Below are 25,409 nucleotides of genomic sequence, written 5' to 3'. Positions count from 1 at the left end.
AGATGGCGGGAGCAGTCCACCTTGTGTATAAGAAAGAAGTGGGTATAATGAATGCAGAGAATCAGAAAACTAGCAAAAGCAACTAAAAGTAGATCTTTTTTTTTTATTATTGCCACACAACAGTAATTCTAAATAATGTCAGCAATGAAACATTCCTCCACCGGGGGTGGGGGGGAAACTTTTGTAGGTTTAAGTTGTAACAAATGCTGATGTTAGTATTAATTTTTAATAATGTGTAAGCTTCAAAGAGTACATTTTATTACCTACCACATATTATATTCAAGAGGGAAGTTAACATAGAGAACTCCTGACGTACCATTGGCTCCTGAACATGCAGACTAAAATATGTGTTTGTTTTTAAGAATAAGAGCTCAATTTCTGATTTCCCATTTTTACAGTTACTGTGCTATCATTGTTTAACTCAGATCTACTGTTGAAACAAGGAATATATGGTACCACAGGGGCTGTGAACACAAATTGCACCCAAAGAGAGCTTAAGCAACTCCAAAACCTTAGGAACTCTGTAAGGTTTTACCAAGTAGAATAGTAACCCATGATGAATTTTCTAATAAAAATATTTTAGTGTTTTTTTTTTATTTCAGAGCTATTTGAAAGATGCTAACATTGATCATGAAAGAAATACATAGAGATTATAGCAATTTCTGGAATTTATTGTAAAATGGGATTTTTAGGAATCTCTATCAAACTTAGCCTTATGTTTAAAATCTTTTCTAAAATGTTTATATCTATTGCTTAATGTGAAAAACATTTTAAAGTTAATAAAAAGTATCCTTTGATCAGTAAGAGAGAAGATAAATGGACAAATCTGATTATACTCTCTTTTGAACATGAACATGCAAAGAAAATCAGTTCTGATGAACTCACTCAGCAAGTTTACATAAGTCAAGTCTAAGGAACAGAACTTTTAATGTTACAAGTATTACTTGAACAGACCAATATGTAGGTATTTTTCCCTTTTATATAAAAAATGAATGAATGAGATTAAAATTCTTTATTGTATTGTGTTTCTTTTTTGTACTGGAATATTTTTATTGGCATGATTACATATAAAAGTTCATTAACAGAACACTTCCCCATATGCATTTGTACTACTTTTCATTTAACTTTATGATTATTTCTTAATATAACTTGTATATAAGAGATGGGATGTTAAAAAATGTTCCATGTCCTGACATCAAACTCACTAGATACACCCCTGTTCAAGGTGAAGTGGTAGAGAAACAATGGAAATTCTGATTGGTCAGTCACATATGCCTGGTGATGGGAAATAAGTCAAGAAATTACTTGCAGAGAAAAAGTACAACAAAAATTTGACTTCAAGTACAAACAGAATGCAGAATACTAATGTTCTCAGCTTTCCATAGAAATTGCAGTGAAAAAATTCTGTTGTGTGGAAGCTTAAAAGAATAGGTAGTAAATGCCCACGGATCAGAAAAAAGACACTGTAAATAAATATCTATGGGAATTTTGGGAATGCACTAGTTTGAGGACAGAATGACTCTTTAAACACTGATAAGTAATAATAAAACAAGAAGCATAAGGAGGAACTAGAAATTATCATTGTTAATTTGACAGAGGCTCAGGGAGATTAATTTGATAATCTAAATAGTACACTAGTTGTTGGTGGCAAAGATAAGATTAAAACTTCTGTTGACCAGTTATATTAAATTCATAAATGAGAACACTCACAGCTTATTTCAAGTCGGATGAAGTCTTTAATGCCAAGGTTTTCTAGGAAAACTCCAGATAAAGCCGTAGTTTTAAAAAAGAAGGAAATGTCAGCACTGAATTCCGCATGGAAGGTAGGAAAGTGGAGGTAAGAGGTTTCTGTATAAAATGATACCGCATTCCAGAAGTGTCCTGCAAATGAAAAAAATCCTGAGTATGGTTCATTGTTTTTGAATGGGGTACAGGAAAGCACTGGGCATGTAGATAATTTTCTAGACTGGGGGACACTGCAGGGAAAAAGGATAAGGGAATAAAACATCTTGTGCTTATGTAAGACAGAGAGAAATCTTCTTTCAATTTAGTACTCACGGTCACCATAGCAACGCAAGGGACCAATTCTCCAAGCAGCTTCTGAGTTTGATCTGTTGGTATCAGTGATAACTATCTGAGTGACAGGCAAGTGGTCTTTGAAGGAAAGAAAGCCAGTATCATTTGTCCTGCAAAACATAAATTTAAGAAAAGAAAGGAGAAAATGTGGATAATCTAGGAATTCTTTAACAAGCCTCCTCTTTTCAAAAGTGATTTGGCTGGTTGCTGCAGGGTTGGGGCAGCAGGGGAATAACAGAGGGCCTTTCATCTCATAGGTATGCGTGAAAGTCTGGGATGCCAATTACAAAACCCATGGCCAGTTTCCAAAAACAAGAGCATTTTACATCTTCCTTAAGTCTTTCCAGAAAAGCAGATAGTTTACAGAGCTTGCTGCTGCTTTTTGTAGCTCACAGACCCCACCTGCCCAATGCAGTGCTGATGGAACATGAAACATTGCCTCTCTTTCCATGAAGAGATCAGCTATCTCAGTAACTAATTTGAAATAAGCATCACAAAGCCACTTTTTAAAATCACTCCAAGGACTTGTTTCAGCCACCTGCCAACAGGTTTTAATCAGTTTAGGATGTTTCTTATCACCTTTTAAGATGGATTGTTGCTTTTTATTTTTTTTCTGTTTTAGAGACCTTTGTAGTTAATGACTCTGGCTTTGTCTCTGTTAATTACGCAATTAGGAAACTGACTAGTCATCCTTTGACAAGAAAGTTAAAAATGAATGGGGTTAAGCTATTCATGTTTTCCTTCTTTTATTTTTAACATCTTTATTGGAGTATAATTGCTTTGCAATGATATGTTAGTTTCTGCTTTATAACAAAGTGAATCAGCTATACATATACATATATCCCCGTATCTCCTCCCTCTTGCGTCTCCTTTTTTTTTTTTTGAGTTGTGTTTTTGGACTCATGGTAAGGACACACCATTTTACTGAGAGTAAAAAGGAAATGTAGGTAGGAAACTGACATTGAGTGAATATGCAGTGATCTTGAGCCAGAAGTATACTAGGGGAAAAGTAACACACCTATGCAGTGGGTACCATTATTTCTATTACAAATGAGGAAACTGAGGCTAAGAGATATGAGATAACTTGTCTATGGTCACAGGGTAGAAGGGGCAAGGGTCTAGTCACTTGGTGTCTATCTCAGCCCTAAATTTAACAAGTATGCCATAAATATATGTTAATCTGAGCTGAAATGAATTATATAAGGCAGTCTGATAATTGCACGTGGGTGGGTTGGACTATTCAGCCACACAGCCTCAAGTAAGCACAGGATGGATCATCTTGTCTGTTCCTGGGAACTGGGAGACACAGCACCAAGCCACAACAATCAAGGCAAGGTATACGATGTAGCAATTTGTTTATGAGAACACAGAGGAGCTAATTCATATTGGTTCTCTCTCTGTAGACACAAAGACATCAACACAACACTCAAAAAACACTCAAAATCAACATTATATTTCAGCATCCTTTGCATATTATTTACAGCTCTGAGACTAAAGACAAAGAAAAAATGTGTCAAATTTTGAATTAAGGATGCATGGCAAGGTTCAAGTAGTGTGATGAAGTGCTTTAAGGACATAGATTTAGAAGCACACAGATTTGTTCTGAAATCCCGGATCTCCAGTTTCCACCTGCATTAGCTTGGGCAAATTATTTTATTTCTGAGATTCCACAGTATTCTCAGTTGAAAAATGGAGGTAATGCCCATATCACAGAGTTATAGAGAGAATTAAATGATATGATATAGTCACAGTGCCTGATCTATGGTAAATGCTCAAAAAATAGTGGTGTTAACACTCATTTGAGTTCCCATTTTTGCCCCTGAATCACTGCAGCCTCAGGCAAGTCAATTTATCTTTTCATACATCAAGCTATGATTCTGTATTGGAGGTTTCCACACTATAGAAAATTAAATGTTAAGATTAGACATACAACTCCTGAGATCTGTAGAAAAACGCACTAATACATCTTGGTTATAATCAAATCAAATATTCACCTGTACGTATACCCTTACAAGTCTGTTCACCCAAAATGTAAAGAAATGCACTATCCACTGTCTGTAATTTGAGTACCTGTATTTAGAGGCCAAAGGATCTGGAATAAGATTCTTGTGTCTATTTGAAAGCACATCTATGAATGTCACATATACACAGAATAAAATTAGAATCTTCATGTTCTAATATTTTTTCAAGCAGACATTGCAAAGCAAGTTTCAAGTAACCAAAGTGGAATAAAGATCAAACTCCTGTAGAAACTCTACATTACTATAGGATTTTATTTCTCCCTAATTCTTCTTTCATTTTCAAGGTGAAAATGGTAGATTCTGAAGTCTGTCCAGCAGTGTTAAGCACTGTCTCCCTCATACACTATGGCATCTTGCCTGTATCAATTTGATGTCCTGGCACCAAAGTGTTGGAATATACAAAATTGCTCCAAGAATAAAAATCTCTTCCAAATAACAGAGAAAAAGAACTTCATATTTAGTTTGATGATGCAGAGCATATTACCAAAAATACTTTTTATATAAAATCTAAAAATCTCTCCAAAGTTGTTTAATGTGGTAGAAACAAACTCAAATGCCTACAGGGTCAAGGAAAGTAATAAAAATGAATGAAGCCAGCTTTGTGTTAGGTGATAAATGGGACATGACAAACAGCTTCAGTGTCAGGGAGAAAGAGAGAGAGAGAAAGAACAAGAGGAAGACTGGGAGGAAGTAGTATTCTGTCTATAGGAGACGGTGATAGTCATTCCTAACAGGTAATTATGCTCTTCATGAATGTAGGACCAGTGGGCCAGACTGGAATATCAACGTAAAATTTCTCAATTTTTCAAATCATAGAAATGGATTTAAAATTCTTAAAAAAAAAAAAAAAGTATGGTGGGAATCAACACTGTAATAAAACTGACCAATAAAACACAGGTGGGCTTCCCTGGTGGCCCAGTGGTTGAGAGTCCGCCTGCCAATTCAGGGGACACGGGTTAGTGTCCTGGTCCGGGAAGATCCCACGTGCTGTGGAGCGGCTGGGCCCGTGAGCCATGGCTGCTGAGCCTGCGCGTCCGGAGCCTGTGCTCCTCAATGGGAGAGGCCACAACAGTGAGAGGCCCATGTACCGCAAAACAAACAAAAAAACAAAAAACAAACAAACAAACAAAAAAACACAGGTGAGGGCTGTGTTCCGCCTACAGGCCACCTGGGCATCAAGAGACTTTGCAAGTTCATTCATGCTCTTAGCATCACAGTGAGAATAGTGTTTGGATTTAATTCAATGTGTGAACGACAAGGCTGATTCAAACATTTCAAAGTATTAATGGGTAGAATATTTGGGGGGTGGCATAAAAAATGATACAAACTGCAGCTGTAGAGTTGATGTTCTACACACAAAGTTGTTTTCCTTTGGCTTCTGTATGAACTTGTCTTCTCAAGGGCAAACACTTTACAGACTTTGTCTTTTGGAAGAATATACAAGACTCTTCCTAAAGGCACAGGGTGCTTATGTACTTTATAAGTACAAAAATGATTGTGTTGTAGTGGGAAAGAATTGTCATTAGGCCAGACGGACCTAGCTTAAAACATGTGCCTCAACACACGGGTTGTACGATGTCATGAGGTCAGCCTGGGACTCAGTTTCCTAATCTCTTAAATGGGGATAATAATACTAATTCAATGTTGTTGTATAAATCAAAGTAGATAATGTATATAAAACTTAACATGTTGATTAACACATAGTAAGGATTCAATAAATAGCTATTGAAATTCCCAGTCAAGTGTGAAAAAAAAATGTAAAACACAAAGAATTTTTGAAAGGAAAATAAGAAAAAAGTGCCCTACTGTTGGCCAGCCAAAGATCCCAGCTTATGGAAGCTTGAAGGGCACAAAGAATAGATAACAGACACATGGTCCTCAAGAAACACATATGACCTAATGATAAAACATGCACATTAAGGAAAAGACTCAAATATTCTCAAGAGAAAAAGTATGGCACAGAATTAGCCAATGTGGTCTCCTCTTAGTTTTTCTATCTGAAACTAGGGACTTTACCAAAATCAGGTTTGCAGAGCAGAACAGGGGCTACTGATTTCTTTAGTGTATCATTAAAGTGCAGTGAAAACTCATATACTGCTTTGTTTTTCTTTTTCTGTCAGCCAGTTTTTGGTTAACTGCTGCAATTCTTTTTATAGCATCATTTGGGTGACTGAGCTTATTAAGAGAGATTTTTTTTTTCTTTTTATATTCTTCTCTCTTTCAGTCACCCAAAAGTAACATATAACACGTTATTGATAAGGAAGATAAACCTAGAAAATTATGCAAAGAACTCAAGACCTCAGGTCCCTTGGAAGCCCTTGTGTGACTCTGAATGAATTATTCTCAGGAAACTCTGCATACCTTTCTGTTGAGTGGGAGACATGAAGCCCTCCATTTGCTGTGGCTGCAAAAGAGGTATAGCCAGGATGAGGCCCATAAACAGCTCTGCAAGTCTAAATGCCATATCAATGCTTGACAGTAATTCTATCTTAACTTTAGTTAAGGCATTATTTCCCTTTTGTCTTCCTTATTGAGACTTAAAAAAAAAAAAGAAGAACCTAAGGGATTAGATGACAAGAAGCTCACAACAAGCTCAAGGGTCACTTGGTTGACAAAATAGCAAGTGCAAACGTTGACTGTGGTCACATAGACAAGTCCACACCAGAGGATAATATCCCTTTAGCTGCGCCCCACACTGACCAGGACATATCCGGAGTCTTGATTTCAGTCCCTAGTATAAGAAACATGAGGGACAAAACAAGATGATGTTGGCATATATTTAACATTTTCAGAAACTACATTTCTTCTGTAAATACTTTAAGAAAACTAAAGCCATAGGGCTCTTCTCAAATAGGTGTGAGAAAACAAAATCTTGTCTTAGTATATGAATACAGCCAAAGTTTACCCAATACTACTTTATTGTTAAGAAATGTAAACGGCCCTCCGGATTTTACGAGTATAAAACTGATTTTAAAGAGTACTAGCAAGGATGAAGGTTTTTGTAGACATCATTGGAATTAACCTGTTCTGGATAGGAAAGAAAGAAAGAAACATTCAGTAGTGCCATAAAAGCTCTTCACAGAAAGTCTGCATTTTTTCTTCTCTCTCACCCTCCTCCCAGACCTACCAAAATTGACCTCTTCTCCTTCCAGCCCCCTGAAACTTCAGAGAATCGCTCGTTTCCACAGAATGGAAATGCCAGTCCCTAACTTACTCCACGATGCTGCAGCATTTTAGAGTGCTGCCTTCTTTCCTGTTACACACACACACACTCACGTGCATTTTCTGAGGAATACATATTCATTCAACTGCCTATGAAAGATCTCCTTTGGACATCAATCGTCAACCCTTAACTAATATGCTCAACTCCCCTCCACTGGTCACTTCCCCAGGGATCGGCCACCCTACTTGTTACTCAGTTCTGTCAATGCCTTGGTCCCAGGCTCTCAGCTGCTGAGGCCGTACACCTGCGGATCTTCATTTCTCCTCTTATCCTCACTTCCTCCTTCATTCTTGACCGACAACTTCCACCAAACTCCCCAACTTTAGGTCTCTGTTCAGCTGCACTATCCTCATCCTCCTGGCCTCAGTTTTACTCTGAGGCCCAGAGTCAGACTGGGTCTGGGAGATAGTCACCTGACCTGCCCCCTACTTTTCCTTGCTCTGCCCCCTCCCTCCCTCTCACTCATGTCCACACCTCCAGAAACATACTCACACATGTGGACCACAAGATGTACTTTATTGCTTCAAACCTTGTAAAGAAGTCTCTATCTCTTACAGGTAGGGTCCAAATTCCAAAATATTTAACATATTAGAGTAGAAAATAAAATGCAATTTAAAGCCACCCTTGCCTTTTACTGGAGGAGTTCTTCCTAAAGAAAAAGATCCACATGTTAGAGGCCCTGCTTGGGTGTGAGGCTGCTATTCTTAAACTTACTGATGGCTCTGGGGTTCGGCTGAGCATCTCACAGCTCAGGACCTGAGGATGGGAGCCACCTCTTGCCTTTCCCTGGCCAGGTGAGCACACGAATAGAGTTTTACACCTGATCTTGTTTCACCCTCGGAACAGCCCTATGATGGAGTTATAACATCGCCTGTCTTGTACAGCAGAGGCAACAGAGGTTGAGAGAGGAGGTACAACTTCTCAGAGGTCACTGTTGGCAAGTGGAGAGGCTAGGGTTGGAAGCAAAACTTTTGCCATAACCGGTGTGCTCTCCTGTTCCCCAGGCCTCGTCTGGCTCCTGCAGAGAGCGGCTCTCTCGTGAGTGGAAACTGCGTTTCCCACATTTGTCTACATCTTCTCCAGGCAGGGTTGGAATAACCTGGCCCTGAGTCCTTGAGTTGTCCTTGTGGGTTTCGGGCTGACTCTCCCCATTCCATTCACACAGGCTTTTTCCACACGAGATACACTTTGATTAGGTTTCAGTTGACTAATTTGCAATGTTCTCTGAGATTATACATAGGTCACCTTGACAGGAATTCTGGGAGTCCACAAACTCTTCGGTGACACACTTAACAAGCAGTCTCCTGGTTGAGTTCCATGGAGGCAGAAACACTCCAACCATGACATGGTGAGTTTTACCAGTGAACTTTCAGAGGGCAGCACCATTTTGGGGAGAAGGGTCTTCAGTGCTCTTTCCTAGTCTCACCTAGAGTGTGATGGCTGAAGGATATATTTGATTGCTTTGGTATGCTAGTTAGTTATCTTATGCATTTTATTGCATAAGATAGAAATTAGTTTAACTTCTATAAGTCAATATTGCCTCATAGTTCATTTAAGATACTGTAAAAATAAAGAAAATAATAATAAAAATGATGACTAACACATTTTTGAGAACTAAATACCTGGCACATCTGTTAGACGAGCAAATTAATGCCAACTTAGCCAGCACTCCCCAGAGATAGGCATTCTTTCTCTCTTTTTGGTTTTATTTTTCTTTTCTTAAATCAAACAAGAGCCTGAAGCTCAGAGAGGCTAAATGACAGTCACTAAGTGAGAAATACAGGATTTGATCATCCCAGTACATCATATGATATCACATAGAGGTCAATTATATTTTACATCCAGAAAATGAGGGTGCTGCCAGAATAAGTAGCCACAATTGTGTGTGTTCTGCGTGTATTACATGTATTACGTCATGATATTTTCACTAAAAATCTAGAAGGCAGATTTGCAAAGGAGATAAAACTGTTTCTCCTCCTTCTTCTTCTTAATGATGAAGACTCTACTTTTTGAAAATAATGCAGAGAATGTATTTATTTGTAGGTAGCTGAAAGTGTTGCCATGGATCTCAGAGCAGGACCAGGCGTGATAGAAATGACAAACACTGAGAGGAAGAACGGAAGGGGAATACAACATCACCAGGGTCCTGTCAGAGCTGTCCACACCTGCTGAAGGGTTCCAGCAAGTTCTGAGTCAAAGGAGGTTGTAATTAATGTCTTCCTGTGTGGCTCTGTTTCGACCCCCAGTGAGTTCTGTGGTGAAGCCACTTGCTCAAAGAGACTATAATTTCACCCCAGATTCAGGGAGGCCAGTTCTGAACTGACTCCCTTGTGGTCTATATAAAATCCTAAGTCCCTTCAACAATTTGGCCACATTCATCAAAATAGAAAAGTGGATGATTTAACAATTCTAAGCCAGAAATCTATGCGATAGAAATAATAACTTTAAAAATGAAAGTATGTCAAGATTCAAAAATGTTCATTGCAATATTTTTTTCTAATACTAAAACATCATTTAAAAATAAAATTTTTAGGGCTTCCCTGGTGGCACAGTGGTTGAGAGTCCGCCTGCCGATGCAGGGGACAAGGGTTCGTGCCCCGGTCCGGGAAGATCCCACATGCCACGGAGTGGCTGGGCCCGTGAGCCATGGCCGCTGAGCCTAAGCGTCTGGAGCCTGTGCTCCGCAATGGGAGAGGCCACAACAGTGAGAGGCCCGCATACCACAAAAAAATAAATAAACAAAGTAAAAATAAAATGTTTATTATTTTATGATAAACTGTAAGTTATGATACAACTCACTTTTCAGCCATTAAAATGGACAGGAGGCATTCCTGTTTATGCTTATTTAATGATGCCAAGTCAAAGCTCTTCAAGACATAGTTCATGTAGAAGAACAAGCTGCAGATAACATTTAATACAATCTCACATTTCGTAAAAACTGAATGAACTTTCATATTAATAAATATGGTATGTGCATAGGAAGATATTTATATGTAGATGTGCCCTACACGCCCCACTATTATCTCTAGGTATAAAATTTTACATGTTGGGTGGAAGTAAGAGGATACGACGTGATAGTGAGGAAGGAGCTTCCTTTTTATTTAATATTTCTGAAATATTTGAATTTTTTATAATAATAATAGGACATATTTATTTTGTAATAAAAAACTCCTAAATTTTAAAAATCAGGATAAATTATTCACCTTGGGCATTGTTAAATATAGATACCTCAGTCAGATAAATCAGAACTGAGAGCTGTAAGCAAACTTAAAGAGCAGACAAAAAGGTAAGCAGCTCCTCTAATTTGGTCCTGAGTAAGAACTACTATTAGGTGAGTAATGCTACTTAGTGGCAAGTAGGCATATTAAAATAGAAGCCAACATCTCATTGCATTCTTAAGTCAAATGATAATATTTTTGGTATACAATTGCCGAAATCAAAATGTTGTATAAAATATACTAAAGAAATGCAAACTTTTAATCTTGATATTGACTTTGAGTCCTATCTATTTCTGCTACTCATGATTTTGCAATTACCCAAAATGTGTAATGTGACTTTACAGACAACTTAGAGATAATAAAGTTGTACAGCTTGACAGGTAACTGAGGCAACTGAAGCCTCAGTCTATATTTGTGTTTCCTATAATCATAAAAAAAAGAGTATTTCATAGCTATGTTTTGTCTTCTGGAACCAATAGGTCTTAAATTGCTTATTGGAAATTTTCCAAATAGACGACAGGATGGTGGCATCATTGAACAAAAAGCACAAAAACAGTCCTTAATGCTACCCTTGGTGAAGTATTAACTATTTTACTCCATCTAGAATTCTGTAAGATAATGATGTGATATGTTAGTTTTAAATGATCAAACCCTGGTTAGAAGTTGTGCTTTCCCATTTTTGTATTGTTCCTTTTTGCTTTTCCTTGAGTGTGTGATGCCTTCTATCATGTTCTATCAGATGTACCACAAAACACTCTATCTAAAAACAATCTGAGGAGCTTCCCTGGTGGTGCAATGGTTAGGAATCTGCCTGCCAACGCAGGGGACACGAGTTCGAGCCCTGCTCCGGGAAGATCCCACATGCCACGGAGCAATGATCCCACATGCCCGTGCACCACAATTACTGAGCCTGCGCTCTAGAGCCCACAAGCTACAGCTACTGAGCCTGCGCTCTAGAGCCTGGGAGCCACAACTACTGAGCCCACGTGCTGCAACTACTGAAGCCCGCACACCTAGACCCCATGCTCTGAAACAAGAGAAGCCACCGCAATGAGAAGCCCGTGCACGGCAAGGAAGAATAGCCCCCAATCGCTGCAACTAGAGAAAGCCTGCACGCAGCAACAAAGACCCAACACAACCAAAATAAATAAACAAATAAATAAATAAAATAAAATAAAAGCAATCCGAAACCCAGTCGTGGGATTGTTAGTGTAAACCAGTCAGTATCAAGTTGCCCCAGGATACATACTTTAAGTGACAATTTCAGGAATAAAACAGCAGAACATACCTAGCAAGGGGAGGGCATATTTTTCTAGGAAGAGAGTATGGGGAGAAAGGAAAAAAAAATCATTCATTCATTCACTGAGATGTTAATGTATGAAGAACCTACTATTGCCAAACATATTCTTTCCAACCCAAGGCTCTGGCTCTGACTACATTGCTAGATGCATGTGGAATTCGGGGACTGAGTGAGTAAAAATCCAGATAAAGCCTTCCTAATCTCTACATGGAATAGCTCATAAATAACATTCATGAATAAAAAATTGCCACCAGGGCTTCCCTGGTGGCGCAGTGGTTGAGAGTCCGCCTGCCAATGCAGGGGACATGGGTTTGTGCCCCGGTCCAGGAAGATCCCACATGTCGCGGAGTGGCTGGGCCCGTGAGCCATGGCCGCTGAGCCTGCGCGTCCGGAGCCTGTGCTCCGCAACGGGAGAGGCCACAGCAGTGAGACGCCCGCGTACTGACAAAAAAAAAAAAAAAAAAAAAAAAAAAATTGCCACCAGTTGAGATTGTACAATATAATTTTTTTTTTTAAAAATAAGAGATAGAGCCTTTCTTTTCTTTCAGGATTCAGAATTCCTGCCCCATTTAGGACACTACCGAGTCTGAAGCATCCTCACTGCACTAAGTGTGGAGATCCCAGAGGTGGAGATTTTGGGGAAATCAAAGGATGCCTGAGAGAGCAAAGAATATCCTACGTGAGGAAACAGCAAAACTCGAAGCTCTTGGATGTAACCAGCATCTTCTTCCTAAAGGCAATTGTCTCATTAAGTCTCCAGGGAAAGGAGTGAAGGGCCCTTGTGAAGGTCAAGGTCCTGGGGCTGGCTTAGACATGTCTTTACAAACAGAACAGCTCAAGACAAATGTTTAAAAAGATAACTTTGGGAGCAGCGTGATCACTTCTAGATACACTTTGATTAGCCGGGAGAAAATCAACGTGCAGCAAAAAGTTGAGGTTAAATTTTGAGTAAATATTTCTGGGGAGATAATAAAAGGTGGGTACCAGCCAACAATGCAGTGCATATCAGTTAATTCTAGAATCACCATGGCCCAATGTACCAAACGACAGAGAGGTAAAAATATATTTAACAGGAGTCTTTCACCCATCTTTCACTCATGGCTTAGCACCATTTATTAAACAATTTCTTTGTGGCAGAGAAGTAGACTCTAGGGCTAAAGAGTAGTTTGAAGCTCCAGGACTCCACATGCTGAGAAAAAAAAGAAATCCCTTAAATATCCTGCTTAAAAAAAAAAAAACAACAAGAACAATAAGTTTCCTTTTTTGGATGATCAGATAACCAGAATTTAAACTTTATACCATTTCCTCCTTCTGTTCTGTGCCATGTCGCTTCATACAAGGGTGAAGTAAGGGCAAGAGGCAAAGAACAGAGTTACTAAAACTCACATAAAAATGTCTATACTTGCTTATGAATAAATAAAAGAATGTCCTGCTGTTAGAAAAGAGAGCTTCACCTTAGCTCTACCTGGTTGTCTGGATGAGAAAACTTTTCATTCGGGCCATGGGCCATCATGAAGAGGCACACCTTGGACCATCTCTCTGGCTTCTCCTCACCACCCAACCATCTTTTTATCCCTCTACCACCATCCTTTGTGTCCCATTTTGTACCCCTCTACCCAGATGACTGTTGTTCCACCCCTCACACAGCCCAACCCTCTCCTGTGTGATCCCCAGGCTTGGAGCTGTCGCCAGTTTCCTTTCTTGTTCTCAGCAGCCCATCCATCTGACGTGGTTAAATCAGAGAACACCTGATTGGGGGGATGTCTATAGGCTTAATCATTATGTTGACGAGAAGTTCCTTTGCAAACAATCATTTACTGTGAGATTGTTTTTCATGACAAGTTTTCTTATTTGTCTTTTTTTTTTTCCTGTTTAGTTCTTTAGCTGGGATGGAAACCCCAGGAGAAGTCAGTTCCATAGTACACCTGATCCACGTCTCCCTGAGGCTTACCTTTAGTATTTTAAGAAGGAATTGTGCCTTGGGTGTTCCTTGCATTACTTCTTTTTCCTTCTTCCACCCACCTCCACTTCTGAGCTGCCTTACTTTCACCCATTACCCGCAACATACTCATTTTCCCCATTTACTTGGGCCTCACGGAAATATATGACAGCAGGTGATCCAGTTGCAGAGGTTAATTAAAACAGAATAAAATATTACCAATTACCAGAGTCTTGGAAGATAGCTGAGGCTCTCAGAGCAACCTGACTTAGCAGAAAGCAACATGCACAGTGCAGTGATATGATCTGAGATGCCCTGGGAGGGGTCTCTGGCATCCTCACCAGCTGCCGTAACCCAAAATGCCAACTTAGCAGCTAGTTGGATGTAGTCAGCAGGGCTTCCTTGGATTCAGCTGGAATTCCAACTCTACCCACTTAGTCATGTGACCTTATCCAAGCCACTTAGCATCTCAGAGCCTCAGTTTCCTTTTCTGGGGAAAGGAGTTAATAAAACCAACCTCAGGGGTTGTTGGGATAATGATATGAGATATAGTATATACAATACTAAGAACACTTCAGCATACGGTACTTAACTTTTTTTCCCAATTTTTTCATTTTGTAATTTAATTTTACTTTTTTTCATGATTAACTTTAAAAATTTATTGGAGTATAGTTGATTTACAATGTTGTGTTAGTTTTAGTTGTAAAGCAAAGTGATTCAGATATATATATGAGTATATATATATTCTTCTTTAGATTCTTTTCCATTATAGGCTATTACAGAGTATGGAGTAAAGTTCCCTGTACTATACAGTAAGTCCTTGTTGATTATCTATTTTATGTATAGTAGTGTGTATATGTTAATTCCAGACTCCCAATTTATTCCTGCTCACCACCTTTCCCCTTTGGTGACCATGAGTTTGTTTATACCAGCCCACATCAGTATTCTGACTAACTTTACCAAGAGCAGAAACTTAAGGGAAGTTTATAAGGTAAAACTGTTTGAGCTTTCTTAGAAGCACCCGGACACCAAAAGGGGCACGCTTGTCTGAAAGAAAAGTTTGAAATGTATGGAAAGTCAGCTGGACCACATGTTATCTAAGAATCAGGTTGAAAGAATGTTAAAGAACATGACCATTTCATAGTAGTGCCAGCTTTTGTGCTTTACCTTTCTGTAGTAAATAATAGAATTGGATATTTAAATAATGAATGCATTCCCACAAGGCTCTGCTGTGTTTCACTCTGAATGTATGTTCTATGTCCACAACCCCTGTTACAGACAAAGCAAAGCTCTCTCATTGTTATTTCACATACAAGAAGCTTCATGATCTGGATTTGACCTTCTTCCCTGCCTACATCTCCTATAAGTTCCCCACATGAAAACTGTGCAGAAACTATACCAAGATACTTATATTTGGGGGAAGTAGTGATTTTTATATTAGTTCACATTTCCGTGTCTGAATACATGGCAGCACCTACCTGTACTACACTAACTTTAGCTCACTTCTTCTGATCCTTCAGAAATTAACTACGCTTTTCCTTGAAATCGAACTATCCCAACACATGGGCACCCCAGGTTGACACAGAAGCACAGGTGTGCTTCTGTCTATAACCGAAGTCATCACACTGTTACATTTACTGCTAAATAACTAGCCTTTTCTTTTCCACTGTCCTGCGAGTGCCTCAAGGGCAGGGATTGTAATGCCCTTGACTTTCTCTGCACAGCAGACTGCCTGACTGCACAGAGTAGGCACTCATTAGACATGTGATATATGAGTAAATGTCAGCTGGAATAGTACGTACAGTTGCCTCTATAATAAGTTATTTTCCAGAATCGTTTATGACAGGTTATGACTTGTCCTAAAACAGTGAAATCTAGAAGAGTTAAATCCGAATCTGCTCCCTCAGGAGAATGATAAAAGGAAATTCCTGATCTCACCTGGATTGGTAAAGTGAATCAGAAAACTGATTTTAGGCTTGTATAGTATTTAGTAGATAGCAGTTTACTATATTGCAACTCCTAGGAAACATTGTCACTTAACAATCATACACTGAAATGTTCTTAGTATTTTATACACTATACCCTGTATTATATATATATATATATATATATATATATATATATATATATATATATATATATATATATATATATATATATATATATATATATATATGAGATATTCAACTTAACTCTAGGACAGCCATGGTAAAGTGGGCATCTTTACAAAGGGAAGTTCAGATCTTTTCTCTTGATCCTTCATAGGTTGATTGTTGAACAAAACCTACATCTAAAATTAAATAAAAGGTTGCTGGCCACAGAAAGTGGCACATGATGAGGCTTTTCCCCTGGCTCTAAAGGAAGAGGAAAGGCTTATGAAATATGCAATAATCCATGTTGGAAGAGGTATGACGGCACCAGAGTTGAGGAAAAGTTTCTCTGAGCACAACCTCAATGATGAAGTCAATAGGGGGGGTTCAAATGTTAGTGAACGAGTAAGAAGGTCAAAGGAGGGAGAGGCTGGAATCAGAGTAGAAGAGACGATCAGTGGGAAGTCTTGGAGAAGAGAGAGTAGCAGCATTTCAATATGATGGTCTAAGTTTCCACTTTTAAGTGATGTGATGGGATTCTCCAGCCCTGCTCCTCAGTGTTCCTTAAATTAAGCCCAGACATGGTCATTTGAACTCTAGGAAGGGAAGGCACTGAGGCATAATTAGGTATGGAAAGAGTTTCATGAAAGGAAAGGAAACAGTGAGCAAAGATCAAGAATTCAGTCAACAAGCGAGTGAGAATTGAAGGCACTTAGGAGAAATACTTCCCCTTCTCAATAACTCTTTATATTCTGCCCCCCTTACCAACTTCTCTGATGATACAGAATAAAATGAACATGTTTCCATGTAAGTCTATGAATCTTACATCTCTCATGTCAGCATAGTGAAGGGAAATTAAAAAAATCAAAATAAACTGAGCAAATCTAAGCTGCTGGTTGCAGAGGATTTTGACTATGTTTTCCTGGCCACACAACCATTTAGCCTTTCCACACATCTCTCAAGCTTGTAGGTGCCATTCTGGGATCCTTCCTCCTCCTCAAAGGTCTTCTACATTCATCTATTCAACTAACTACCATCATCTTCTACTCTACACAGAGTAGGTCTTCAGGGATATAATGTTAAAAGAGACACAGTCTCCGAACAGAACAAGAGTTATTTTTGGTTTGTCGGCCTCCAAGATGTGATAGAGGGCTCTGCAGGGTAGAGTGGGAGTGCACAAAATGGAGAAGTCCAGTCAACTGCATCTGATTTGACCCCTGTGAAGATCGCGATGTTAGGAGAAAGAACCTGAGGTAGAAGATAGCTGGGCCCCTGGGCTGAGCAGCTGGGGAGTTTGTCAAACAGAGTAAATTGGAGCTCTGTTTTCCCTAACACTCCAAGGACAAAGTTAATGGCAGGAGCTGATCTCTGCTGGAGTAAAGAGATAGGGGGACCACATCTATCACTCCTGAGGTCAAGGAGACCTCCCCAATGGCACATGTGCAGGGAGGCTCCTCTGGGGTCAAAAAGGGAGGGGGCGCCATCCCATAGTAAGTCTTGTCAAAGCTCCCAAAGGCCTCCATGCTGGAATCCATCTTGGCAAAAAGATGTGCACGCATATTGGGAAGGGCCCTAAGATAGGTCGGATGTGGGAAAAGAAGCAAAATAATTGGCAGAGGAGAACAAAGACCCAGAAGAACTGCCTCTACATAAATGACTTAAGCACATTGTTACTGTGGTCCTCCTCATTAGGGAGAATGCCCACACCCTTTCTCCCTGGGTGTGTATTCCTGTTTTGCTTCTGTCTAAATAAACTGCTTCCCTGTGTGCTCTCCCACATGTTGTGCTGTGTTTCTAAGAATAAACTTTGTACCTGTTTCTGTAGTTTTTTCCTCCTTGAAACAGCCTTGCTTTCAAATGAGGGCAAGAGCCAGGGCAATTTTGCTCCCAGTCTCTACCCCCTGGTGGACTGGTGGCTAGGATTCCTAGTTTTCATCCAGGCTACTCAGGTTCAATTCCTAGGCAGGGAACTAAGATCCTGCTTCAAGACTGCTCACTGCTGTCTCTCTGAGATCAGACTCAGGTCACATGACTTGGGGCCCAAGCAGCCCTACAACATTCTGAAGCTGTGGTCCATCTAGTGTAACCTGATGGAACCGCATTCTTGGTCTTTTCCTCACTGAACTGAGTTTCAAGTGGACCTAAAATTTTATTTGAAACATTCCTGCTGTTATCAATTTAAATAGTGAAGGGAAAGTACTTAAAAGCCATTTCCACTAGGTTGAGAGCAGGTTGACATAGGAATTCTTAACTATACTTGAGCAGCATTTGATGAAGCAAGTACAATTATAAAGCCAAAACCAAAGAATGTCTTAAATTCAGTCAAAACCAAAGTGGGTTTGGAAATGTTCTGTGCATATTTTCATAATCAGTACAGTAAAAAAAAATAAGCAGTTGACCTGCAGGGCAAAGGAAAACTACATGTGATGGCCATGAGAACTAAAACTAAACTTTATCTACAAAAGTAACTTGCTGTGGGGAAGGAAGAGAGAGTCTGGCCTCAGCTATACCTGAATTCAAATTCTGGATACACCTCTTAATAGACCTGTGCGTCCTTGAGAAAAGTATTTAACCTCTCTGTAATCTACATTCCTCTACCTTAAGGTGCAAAAGTGAGAAAATTATGAAAGATTAATAGGTTTGTTTTCTCTGTCAAATTTATGTTTACCAAAGGAGAAAGGGGAGAGGAGGGATAAATTAGGAGGTTGGGATTAACATATGCACACTACTATATATAAAATAGACAATCAACTAGGACCTATTGTATTGCACAGGGAACTCTACTCAATATTCTATAATAACCTAAATGGGAAAAGAACCTGAAAAACAATAGATATATGTATATGTATAACTGCATCACTTTGCTGTACACCTGAAAGTAACACAACATTGTAAACAAGTATACTTCAATACAAAATTTTTTAAAAATCATAAAAAAGGACCTACTGTATAACACAGGAAATGTATGATCATTGCAAGATATATGCTTATAGATTATTACAAGATATATGCTCAATATCTTGTAATAATCTATAAGGGAAAAGAAACTGAATATATATATCACTGTGCTGTACACCTGAAACTAACATATTGTAAATCAACTACGCTTCAATAAAAAATAATACAAAAAAAAGAATTAATAGCTTGTTATGAGGATTAAATAGGTGTTTAATAAATATAAATTTTCTTTTCTCTATTTTTAGTGGCAATAATAGGGCAGGCCAGTGACTGGATCATCAGTGGGACAATGGGAGAATAAAGAAACAGTCTGTATAATTACACATCCCTATCTCCCACACCTTCTCCCAAAGCCTATATTCTACACATTACAGAAATGCTGACTAAATCACAAAGCTAAATATTACATTTCATTCTCCTGTTGAAAATGGAATGTTCAGAATATAAAGGGGTGATGGTGTGGCAACACGCTATGTGTTAAAAACTTCAGCAATAGCCCTGAAAGTACGAGGACTAGAAATTTCCAAAGTTAAAGCAATCACCCTTATTCAGGAGCCCTAGTTCATATTGAATCTCTCATCTATTCTCTTTTATCTTAGGGGACATTTTATGCATCCCTTCGTGGGCATCCTCCACGAGTGCAGAGGGTTCAGGACGCCCATTACCATTCGTCCTTGTCAGCGTCACAATTGCAAAAGTGTCGAATGTCCAGGCAGCTCTCGTCTAGGCCACAGTCACACTGCTGAACTCCGGGAGGGGCGCCTCCCCAGTAGGGGTGTCTTTCATTGGACCGTCCGATCCACCAGGTCAGTGGGGTTCCATCTGAAAGACAAGATGCTTCACAGGTCAGAATGGAGCAAGCCTGAAAAAGCACAGAGGATGTCACAGAAACTGAGATGAAAATGTCTCGAAGGATATATATACATTGTACGTATGTATGCACATATATATATATACATTTGTGCATACATATGTACAATGTATATATATCCCTCCCTCCCTCCCTTCTTTCCTTCCTCTTTTCCCTTCTGTTCTTTCTCCTTCACTTCTGTTATCTCTCCTTTCTTTCTTTCCCTTTTTCTTTCTTTCTTCCTTCCTTCCTTCCTTTTTTTTTCCTTCTTTCTTTTTCTTTCTTCCTTCCTTCCTCCCTTCCTTCCTTTCTTTTATTTCTCTCTCTCTATCTCTCTCTCTATATATGCACACACATAAAGAGATATCTATATACATGTGCTCATATAAACAACACTTCCATGAAAAGCGTTTCTATAATAGGATATTGATTAATCACAATGTTTAGATTCAAGGTCACAAGCTCAAATTCTAACCAAATCAGGCAGGCATCACAATTGAGTAAACTGGGCTAGACCTTAGACCAAAAATATTGAATATATAGATACAAAAATTAACTTCCTTTTAAAACTACAAAACGATAAATAGTAGCATGAGGGCCAATATTAGCCCGACCTTAGTCCTCAGTTTCTGGTAGACTGTGGGGAGGGGTGGACACGAAGGTGAGGGGGAGAGTGTTGGCTCAGAGGACAGGGTGGCCCTGTCTTACCCCACACTGATTTCTGTCATGACAAAGATTAACGCCAGGCTTACCATATCTTTTGAATTTTTTAAAGAGAAGTCACAATATTTGAAGTTCAAAAATTTGGACAAAAGAAATATTATGAAGGTCAATACTGCATAGGCCAATGAAATCCCTCTGTATGTCATATTTAACCCATACAAAGCTAGGATGCAACCTCTAATTTCTGGTTTATGTAGTTAACAGAAAACTATTTTTGAGTCTTGTCCTTGTCAATTTTCAATTCTTTTTTCTTTGCAAAGTTTAGTTTAGTAAAATCTGTTGAAGTTATCTTGTATAATTGGGAATATTTAAGTAGATAAAAATTATTATCCAGAAGATGATAAGATATCCAAAACAACAGATGTAGGCAGAGATAGAGGTGTTATACACCCTTAGGCTGAATGGGGTTAGGCCTAGTTCCTCTTTGGAAACCACTGGTCTGTTTCTGTTTGGCATACAACAGGCACTTAATATGTGTTTATTTCTTAAAAATGAAAGAAGTAGTTATTGAGAGCCATTTTTCATGATTTATCATTTTAAAGTAGAATAGTAACTTTTGTCTGAGGATGGCGCTAGGTTGGAATTCTGCCTAGTCAAGACTTGATTTCATATACAACTCCTGATGTACAAACATATAATTTACAAATTATTCATGTATACAAATAGCAACAACTTTCTCTGAATTGCATTCATTACTAACATCTTTATGGAAGTCACTGAGGCAAGTAGGAAGAGAGTGACAATCTGGGTTTTCCAAGAACCTGTAAGTAATGAGAAGAAGATAAAACAAATACTAAGAAACACAAAAGTATCTTAGGGGCGCTGAGTCAGGGGGCAGACAGCCTGAAGGACTATACTCACCCCAAAACACTACTCTTCACACTGTCTAAAATGTTTCAAATCCCTTTGTTAGCTTTTAAGTTAGAATCCAAGTTAGAGATGTCTGTTCACTAGTATCTTCTTTTTAAAGAATAATTCTAAACAGTACAAATCCATTTAAGCTATTTCCAAACAGCTATAATCATTGGACACTAGTTCAAATGAATTGCTTTCTTTCTAACCACTAGTTCAGATAAGCCATACTCAAGTGGCCTAGAGGTCTGGTGGGTTTACTTAGAACAAAAAGCACTTTCAGGACTGAGGTAAGCTTAGGTGGATCGTCCCAGTGTGTGAGTCCAGGTAACACAAGGGTAAAACATTGTGTGTTCAGATGTTTGCGAATGTTGGCTTTGGGCACAAGATATGGGAAGAAATCTCTCCACTTCTCCCTCCTGGCACTTTCCAGACCTCTCCTCCATAATCAAGAATCCTGATCACATGGTGAAATTCAATGTCATCATGAATTATTTTTGTTTATAAGCAGAATCAAAGTTGTGATCTTATTAATAGCATTATTATCAATGGTCTCAATGCTGAAAAACCAATTTGTGTACACTCTGGTGCAAATGTTGCCTTCTAGTAGGTTCACCAATTCTTACTTGGTGCCTTAAATCCCTAGAAGTGCCCGTAGCCGCTCAACACTTTGTTTTGTTTCGAATCTACCAGTGCCTTGTGTCACTGAGGCTTGGGATCCCCTCCTCATGTCTGACAATTAGTATAAAAGTCGCAAACTGTTTTGACTGATTGAATATCAATGAGCAAGAAGAAAGAAAAGGAAATATAGAGAATAAAGAAGAAACACACACATATATTTGAGAGCAGGAGGGTTACAGCAGAATTTTCCTCTTAGATGTCCCAGGTTTGTGATTATTCCCCCAAGGAGTATGAGCTGGAACATAACAAATGAAGAAACTGACGATCAAAAAGGGTGACTGATTTTTTTTCATTCATGACTCTAATGATGTAGTCAGGAAGAGAATCGGCACCATTTCTCCAAATTTTGGCCACTGGAGAAATTGGATTTCCTGCATGTGTTATAGTGGGCTCATGGGAGTAGTAAATATCCCCGCCCCACTGATGTCTTGGTCTTGCTACTTGCTTTCCCCGCTGGAACACAGACTGAAATGATGGCATGTCAGCTCAGTCTAGACCACTGCTCCTGGGACCACCTCTGACACCACGGGAGAACACAATCCAGATGGTCACACACACGGGAGAACACAATCCAGATGGTGGACCTCAGGATGTGGCACACGGAGCACAGCCATCCTGCCTGACGCTCAGACCTGTGAGCATGAAAAAAAGTCCTGAACACTCTATGCCACTGAGCCGTGGCAACTGGCAGTATAGCATTATTGTGGCAATCACTGATAAAACACAAAGCAAATATCAACCACATACAAAAATTCTGTAGGGATTCTAAGGAAGTAAAACACAGTGATCAAGGACAGTCCTGCTTTCAACTGCAGTTTGGTTGGAAACATAAATAAAGAGACATCGGTGAATGAGGAAGATAAAGAGAAACACCAATTCTGTTTGGCTCAACTAATTATCTATCTTTTGGCCCATAAATGTAAGCAGTTAGAGCCGACATTTTAGCAGTCCCTTAGGAAGACCCTTCGTTACTGCCGCATATCCCTTTACTTGAACCCAGTCTGTGTTCACTCTGAGTCCATCCCAACTCAAGTCCCAGTTATTGGCAGGGTAACCCAGACTCTCACACCACCTTTGTCCCCTTCTAATATGGTGCTTGGATCTTCCTGAAATTTAGAGAGCAGTTTCCCCAGTGCTCAGGGTCCTGGCTTATCTCCTCCTGGCTCAGTGCTCCCACCCATGTATTCCTTTAGAAATTCTGCATAGAACTTTGGAGAAACTATTCCCATGGATGATCATTGACTGTCACCTGTCACAGCCTCCACCTCTAGGTGACGCAAGATTCAAAGCCATATATATATATATATACACACACACACACACACACATACATACACACATATGCATATATAGGATTTATAAAACCTATACATGCATACATATATGTATATGCATGATTTATAAAACTGTGATTAAAAGAAATGATATAATTATGAGTGTATATTATATTATATATATACATATATATAATCATTCCATTCAATTATTGCTTGATTCTATGCTGTGTGAAGGTCACGGGGAGATATCCTAGCTATACAAATTTTAATAGACTATCACTGCCCCTAGGGAGTTCATAACATTTAAGGAAGAAGGACATATACACAGCTAAAAGAAATGTAAGTCAGAATGAGATTAGGGTCAAAATATAGAAGTGAATAAAATGCTAGGAAAGTCCAGAAGAAGAAGCTATGAATTTTGTCCAAGATTCCTGAGAAATGGTTTATGGAAATGATTTTAATTTCATGGAAATGGTGACATTTGACTGGAAGCTTTGTGTTGAGAAGGACTTCAGCAAATGGTGCCACCAGGGAAAAGGGTGCAAGTAAGAGGCACAAGGAAAGGGGATCCGATTTTCACTACAGCATCGTTAGGAAGCAACGGTTTGAAATAACGAGATTTTTGCACATTCTAAAGATATCTTATCTCATTGATGGTAGTTAAGTATTTTGAGCTTAAAAATAAGAGGAAGGAGCCACCAAAGTTGTAAGGACAAATAATTACAGATGACTGCACCCAAATGTTTCATTCTATGATCAAAACACAAATCATCCAGATGCTGGTTTAGGAAAGAAGATTCTGGAAACCAAAGAAAGTATTTTACATTCTCTTTCTTTCTAAATAGAATGTAATTTCTACGGAAAGGTTTAGACCACAAGAAAAACAACCTCTTCCATATCACAAAATAATGTCAGACATTCATCAAAGTCAATCTTGGTCTGACTGCATGCTGATTAGGATCATTAAATCAGAACATATGTCTAATAGCGTGATTAAGAGCTAGTCAGTGACATTAGGAATTAACATTTTTATAATGTTGTTCAACATTCTCTTCTCCCTGCCTATTTAACTGAAGTGAGCCCAGAAAGGAGGGGGTTGCATAAAAGATTAATGATACCACCTCTCAAAACAAATGATAAAAATCACTTTGATGAGGTCATTTCAACCTGTACTGAACAAACCTCACTAGAATGTACCACAGGGATTCTTCATGGTTAGGCAAAGAGGTAGACAAAATGATTAACTTAAATGATTCTATTTGCATTGTTTTAATTTTTTGTAGGGTAATATAATAATAATTTGCATTTTGATAGTATATTTTATTGGAAGACCTGCAATGAAGAATCCTAGCAAGGTTAAATGACTTGTTCAAAGTCATACAGTCGCTGAAGGCAAATCTGGACTCAAGGATCTGGGTCCCTGAAGCTCTCATGTCCTGAACACCCACCTTCCCAATGACTCACAGACTTTCTGACTTTTTAATGTGCCAAAAACATATAGAGATAATGTGAGCCTTGCAGGGAAAAATGACCAGCTAGAGAAAATGACAATTATTATAAATTTGTGGGAACTGATAATACTAAATGAACACTGTAGTATGGGAATAAGACCTTTAGTTTATTCCACAATTTCTCTGAGAGGACAGACTTGAAAGCAGTAGTTTCCAGATGTGGGGTGACAAGAATGGAGGGGTATTCCTGTAACCACATCAAACTAATGTGAGAAGAAAGAAATCTTCATTGTGTTAAGACCCATGGACTCGGAGTGGGGCTTATTTATTACCATAGTATACCTATAGTATAGTTAACCTATACTGATTAATATAGTAAACAATTAATGAATGGGAAACAAATTTAGAAAAGTAAAATACCTAATGTCTACACACAATCAGGGAAATACCTAATGTCTACACACAATCAGAGAAATAGAGAATTGCAATCAATCTGTGTATTAAGGCTTATGTGTCTGTTTTTAACTAGTAATCCTAATTTTTAAAAAATCCAACAGTTATTGAGCATTTAAAATATCAGGAAGTTATATGCACTTTTTATACCCTAGTTTGACAATCTCCACAACAACACTATGAGGTAAATACTTTTATCTCATTTTACAGATGAGGATACATTACTTGCCCAAGGTAGCTCGGCTAGTCAATGACAGACCCATGCCAAAGCACAGTGATCGCTGTAGGTGATTACAA

At 38.8% G+C, this 25,409-nt stretch overlaps 1 protein-coding gene across 3 annotated transcripts in view; it reads right to left on the bottom strand.

The window, feature by feature from the left end:
* Positions 1–25,409, bottom strand: part of CNTNAP5 (contactin associated protein family member 5) — an 866,498-nt gene that overhangs the window by 134,393 nt on the left and 706,696 nt on the right. For all 3 annotated transcript variants that reach the window (XM_060016951.1, XM_060016952.1, XM_060016953.1), the window contains 3 exons: positions 19,491–19,647; positions 2,059–2,186; positions 1,711–1,881 (listed from right to left, as the gene is read on the bottom strand). In XM_060016951.1, the coding sequence (XP_059872934.1) occupies positions 1,711–1,881; positions 2,059–2,186; positions 19,491–19,647 (456 nt within the window). The remainder of the gene's footprint in view (positions 1–1,710; positions 1,882–2,058; positions 2,187–19,490; positions 19,648–25,409) is intronic.

The sequence above is a fragment of the Delphinus delphis genome, chromosome 7, assembly GCF_949987515.2.
Source record: "Delphinus delphis chromosome 7, mDelDel1.2, whole genome shotgun sequence".
NCBI classification, from domain to species: Eukaryota; Metazoa; Chordata; class Mammalia; order Artiodactyla; family Delphinidae; genus Delphinus; species Delphinus delphis.
This window is presented reverse-complemented; position numbering and strand designations above follow the sequence as displayed.